The 6000-nt window shown below is 42.5% G+C and overlaps 1 protein-coding gene across 19 annotated transcripts in view; it reads left to right on the top strand.

Moving 5' to 3' along the window:
* The window catches only part of DNM1 (dynamin 1), a 142028-nt gene that overhangs the window by 86318 nt on the left and 49710 nt on the right, over positions 1-6000 (top strand). For 15 of the 19 annotated variants that reach the window (XR_001941625.1, XR_001941623.1, XR_001941624.1 and 12 more), the window contains exon 14: positions 137-148. The exons of the other annotated variants lie outside the window; for them this stretch is intronic. Coding sequence is in view for 12 of the 15 variants with exons in the window: in XM_018564041.1 (XP_018419543.1) it covers positions 137-148 (12 nt within the window). In the remaining 3 variants the exon portion in view is untranslated. The remainder of the gene's footprint in view (positions 1-136; positions 149-6000) is intronic. 19 annotated transcript variants of the gene reach the window in all.

Raw genomic sequence — 6000 nt, 5'->3', positions numbered from 1 at the left:
TTCATGCACGGGCCGTGGAATCTGCAGCAACGCATATTTGGTTCTGCACCCGCGCTGCTAGTAATGTATATCCCTCTTCATCTGCTCCTCTCTCTCCTCTCCACTCTGCTGCTGTTGCTATGGTTACCCTGTGCAGGATGAGATCCTGGTGAGTAGTCAGGCAGCGGCTGATGCGCCAAGCAGAGAGAGTGCATCAGGGCAGTCATTTTGCAGGCATTTATCACTGCGAAACAATATGAAAAAAAAAAATCAAGCTACCGGTACACAAATTGACCTCTTAGAAGATCTGCAAAAAAATTTAGATGCCACTATATTCTTAAACTGAATAACACAATGGTTTGTAATATATCAAACTTAGCCACAGGCTTGCTGTAATACATTGTGAACACGTCACGCTTATCCTCACTTTACCTCACAGAAAACTGGAATGTATACCGTGGTCTGATTAACATACACACTCAGAAAATAATTTTAAGGAGCCCCAGATGCACCCTCCTGCCTTGCTCAGTCCCCCCTTGTGTGTGCTCATGTCCCTTCCTCCTGTTCCTTTCCTGCTATTAACACTGTGTGTGAGAGTCCACACTCCAGACCTTGACCGGCAGCCACGTCACTCTGATAAATTAGATCTGTCACAGTTTAGGAGGCTTGCATAACGATTTTTTTACTTCAGAATCCAGACCTGAAATGCTTTACAGAGCTGCAAGAGATAATTAGGCTGTCAACGGTTTATACGACCTGTAAAAAAAAAATGTAAGGTAAGGTTCTCACCTTTTACAAGATGAAAATATCAGCCTGATTACCTCTTTCCTATTAACAATATTGGCAACAAGTCTCATTTTTACTGGCCAGCCTGGTGTAATGTTGACCAGGTGAAAATCATGAAGAGGACATCATACAAAATGGCCACCGGCCTTTACTGAAAACAAATACTGTCATATTCTAGGATGGTTTAGTCAATAAGGTTTCTTGATGCATATCTAAAGCCGTTATTTTAGCTCTGGATGGAGCAGAGGTTGGCTAAAACCCCTGCCATTTGTTATGGCTGACCATGTCTACGGTTGCGGCCTGCCCATTATTACACCAGAGTTTATTAATATGAAAGAGATTGTGAGGTTGGTATTGTTCCCAGAAAGGGTAGCAACCTTATCTTTGTCTCATTGGGGAGATTGTCCTTCATTTCCTGTCTTAAGGCACTACAGGAAGTGATAGGAGATCTCTCCAAATTAGGGTTAAATGCTGACCAGGTGGAAATCTAGAAGTCAGGTATACTATGAGGTAATATGTGTGAGGTAGAAGTCAGGTATACTATGAGGTAATATGTGTGAGGTAGAGGTCAGGTACACTATGAGGTAATATGTGTGAGGTAGAGGTCAGGTACACTATGAGGTAATATGTGTGAGGTAGACGTCAGGTACACCATGAGGTAAAATGTGTGATGTAGACCTCAGGTACACTATGATGTAATATGCAGGGATTCCAACCTGCCAAAACTAATTTCAGGGAGGTGCCCAGAAATGAGAGGGTACCTCCCTGAAATGATAGCAGAGGAGCTAATGCTTCCCTTGCTATGTGCTGATTTTTTGTGTGTGTTTTTTTTGTATTCTTGCAGCGGCCGCAGAATTAAAAAAAACAAAAACCAAGCTTGCAGGGAAATTAATAGCTAGGCTGCTATTGGCCATTCCAAATTGCAATAGCCAATAGCAGGCTGGCTATTGCACCCACCAACTGCTGCTGTCAATCAGCAGAGGAGACATGAAGAAGAACTTCAGGTCCACCTCTGCTGATTGACAGCATCAGTGAACGGCTGCAATAGCCAGCGGCCGCCATCAGAATAGAAAAAAAAACAGATAGCAGGGGATCCCGGGATGGTTTACTCTGCTAGATAGAGCAGAGTAAACCTTTCCAGGATAAAATGTTTCTCTCGCGAGCTTCAGGAAGCTGCTATTGTGTAGCAGGAGACTCCTGAAACGTCCGGGAGAGTTGGGATGCCTGAATATGTGGTGAGGTAGAAGTCTGGTACACTATGAGGTAATATGTGTGAGGTAAAAGTCGGGTATACTATCAGGTAATATGTGTGAGGTAGAAGTCGGTGTCACTATGAGGTGAAATAAAACCAAGTTTTTTCTTTTTCTCTGTGAACAGATGGAATTTGAGGTAAAACTGTAAAAGTTTTTTGTTTGTTTTTTTTTTTTTAAAGGGTGTGGGGTTTTTTTTCTTCTTTTTTTAGTGTATTTAGGAGTAGTCTTTTATTTAGTATTTTTTGTGATTTTAATTTTTTTTTTGTGTAATTTTTTTTGTGTAATTTGTTATCGTTATTTGTGTACTATTGTTTAATGTTTTGATTTTAGTTGTTTCACATTTAGCAAGACGTTTAAACTCATTGCACCAAAACAAACCTAATGAGGGGAGTATGGAGACTGTCATTGCTGATCTTCTGAAATAAATGCTAGATGCCTGGCTGTGTCTGACTCTGTGTGCTTTTGCGTCACAGACCTAGGACAAGCATGCTGCAAGGGCTTATGTGCCCAAGGGTGTTAAGTTAATGCATACGCGTTTTTGCATGCTTTGCATTAGGAAAGCACATTCAAATAAATCTGCTGCCAGTACATTAAAACATCAAAAAAATGGACATGCATAATTTTTTGTAACGTAAAGTAGCTTTACAGTGCGCATCCATGACTGGGAGGGTCCTGGTGCTGTGTGTAGACATGTGCAGCCGTCTGCACACCTCTATGGCAGAATGTGGCTGCACACGTCTACACATTGACCCGAATTTGTACATCCGTACAGGTGCACTATATTGCCAAAATTATTGGGACAGCCCTCCAAATCATTGGATTCAGGTGTCCCGTGAAATTTCCTTGCTACTAAATATTCCACGGTCAACTGTTAGTGGTACAACTGTTAGTGGTATTATACCAAAGGGGAAGCAATTGGGAACAACAGCAACTCAGCCACAAAGTGGTAGGCCACGTAAAATGACAGAGCAGGGTCAGCGCATGCTGAAGCGCACAGTGCGCAGACGTCACCGTCTGCAGAGTCAATAGCTACAGACCTCCAAACTTCATGTGACCTTCAGATTGGCACAACAACAGTGCGTAGAGAGCTTCATGGAATGGGTTTCCATGGCCGAGCAGCTGCACCCAAGCCTTACATCACCAAGTGCAATGCAAAGCATCAGATGCAGTGGTGTAAAGCACGCCACCACTGGACTCTAGAGAAGTGGAGACGTGTTCTCTGGAGTGACGAATCATGCTTCTCTGTCTGGCAATCTGATAGACGTGTCTGGGTTTGGCGGTTGCCAGGAGAACGGTACTTGACTGCATTGTGCCAAGTGTAAAGTTTGGTGGAAGGGGGATTATGGTTTGGGGTTGTTTTTCAGGGGTTGGGCTTGGCCCCGTAGTTCCAGTGAAGGGAACTCTTAAGGCATCAGCATACCACGACATTTTGGACAATTTCATGCTCCCAACTTTGTTGGAACAGTTTGGGGACGGCCACTTCCTGTTCTAACATGACTGCGCACCAGTGCACAAAGCAAGGTCCATAAAGACATGGATGAGCGAGTTTGGGGTGGAGGAACTTGACTGGCCTGCACAGAGTCCTGACCTCAACCCGATAGAACACCTTTGGGATGAATTAGAGTGGAGACTGCGAGCCCGGCCTTCTCATCCAACATCAGTACCTGACCTCACAAATGCGCTTCTGGAAGAATGGTCAAACATTCCCATAGACACACTCCTAAACCTTGTGGACGCCTTCCCAGAAGAGTTGAAGCTGTTATAGCTGCAAAGGGTGGGCCAACTCAATATTGAACCCTACGGAGTAAGACTGGCATACCATTAAAGTTCATGTGCGTGTAAAGGCAGGCGTCCCAATACTTTTGGTAATATAGTGTATGTCAGATTGTCTCTGCATGGACGTGCACGCTGCATGTCCGTGTGAATGAGACCTTACAGACATGCTAATGGGTGCATTACCTCAATACTTCAGTGTGAATGGGCCCTAAATGAGTGTCAGAAAAGTAGAATTATCTTATCTTTATAGCTGCACCTGGCCAATTACTCTGAAGGCATTGAATCCAAAGCATCAGCACGACAGGCAGAGAACAAACATTTTTTAAAGAAGAGTTCAGTAATGGCAGCCCCCGGTTCTTACATGACTGAGTCTCTTTAATTTCGCCTTTCCTATTGACTCCAGTGAAAGTCTCCTGATTGACCTAGTCCTAAAAATAACATGAAATAATAACAAAAAATTGTATAGTTGGAAGAGTCTGGTATAAATTAAGCAGCTCCTAATAAAAAATGGTCTATTTTCTATGGATAAGACAGTATTAGAAGCAGGCCTCGTCTCATGACCGGATTGATGGCTGTGAAAAACTATGAAAGGTCTGGAGTTAAACATCTCACAGACTGCAATTCCATCTATTCTATCTCCTCCCCTGGAAGGGAGCAGTCTTCAAATTACAGATAAGAGATGGCTGGATTTGGCAAGCTTTTTCTGCTTAGTGACAGAGCAGCAGCATGATATTTACAGCCTATTCAGCAGACAGAGGCTTGCTGCCATTTCATTGTCTGGCCTGGCCGAGCACTGAACAAGATGGCCGACATTCTGCTCTCGTGTTTTTTGAGTGAGTTTGTGGATTTTGCCTGAAGTGTGTGCATGTGTCTCCTAATCTCAGCTTGTCACATTCCTGCCTTCAGACCGCATAGTGACCCCACCATCTCTCACGCTTTACTTTTTCCTTGTGTGGCTTCATAATCGTGTGATGTTCAGAAACCGGGCACTGGTGCTCCAATTTACGTCTCCTCTCTGCCACATGGTTATATGTAAATGTCCCGTAATACGGGCTTGTTGAACAAATACAGCTACTCAGTTAACACGTGGTCATCATTTTTATTTTAAATTGATATTATGTAATAAAATACTGCAAAGAGCAGAGGTGTGTGGTAGCCCAATTGTACTGCAGTTTAAGTACTGACTAATTGCAAGCTGCACTCTCATCAGTCAGTATGTGCTACTGCATATGTCTGCTCTGTGCGCAGTGTTGTTCTATCAGCACTAAATGTAGAACTGAAAATTTATAAGACACACGTTAAATGCTTAATTAAAGTGGCATTTTTGTCTTTTTCTTTTAAACAGAGTGGCGGCATAACTAACATGGCAAGAGAGGAGATTTTTTTTTTCTTTCAAACTTCAATTAGTTTTAACAGCACCAATTCTTTTATGGTAGTCATATACGGCAACACGGATGCTGTTCTTCAATGACTGGTAAACATAGTCCTAGAGAGGCTAAAGTAAACCTGTCACGACCTGTGTGCTTCACAGCATAATTGTAAACGTGAATAGGTAGAGCTTACCTTCATTGAAAACCATGTGTCAAAATGATCAGTGGATCAGTTACAGGCAGCTCTTCCTATTAAATGTTAGCTTACCGCCCCATGTCACCTCCAAAGCTTTCTTATTAGTTCTTTGTGTGACCAGTAGAGAGGTTCAGGTGTCAAGAGCAGGCAAGCAAAGCTGAAATTTGGAGGAAAATGTGAGCTTTGTATATAACTTCCCAAGATCTGCTGATCATTTAGATGTGACTGAAGGTAGCTGCCACCTATACGTTTATACACCATGCACATTTTTGAATTGCCCAGGTTTGGATGGGTTTATTATGTCTTTATAGTGACTGCAAGTTTTACATTAACACATCTAAGAATTAAATAACAGCCAATATTTGTGTACTCTGTTTTCAGATGTAAGTATCTAGACATGCAATCTCTTTAAACCAATGATTCTTTTGTTGACCAGTGTATATTGACCGGTCACAGCCCGGTGGACACATGGCCCAGTAACCAAGTTACCTTGTTGCCACTTATACATGATTCACTATGGTATGTGCACACAGCCGTTAGAGAAGCTTTATGGGAAGTATAAACAACTATTTATTAATGCATTTTAAATAACTAGATGTGTAACCCTAACATATTAAATGCATGCCGTCAGTGTGTCACT

The sequence above is a fragment of the Nanorana parkeri genome, unplaced genomic scaffold, assembly GCF_000935625.1.
Source record: "Nanorana parkeri isolate BGI_ZX_2015 unplaced genomic scaffold, ASM93562v1 scaffold717, whole genome shotgun sequence".
NCBI lineage: Eukaryota > Metazoa > Chordata > Amphibia > Anura > Dicroglossidae > Nanorana > Nanorana parkeri.
This window is presented reverse-complemented; position numbering and strand designations above follow the sequence as displayed.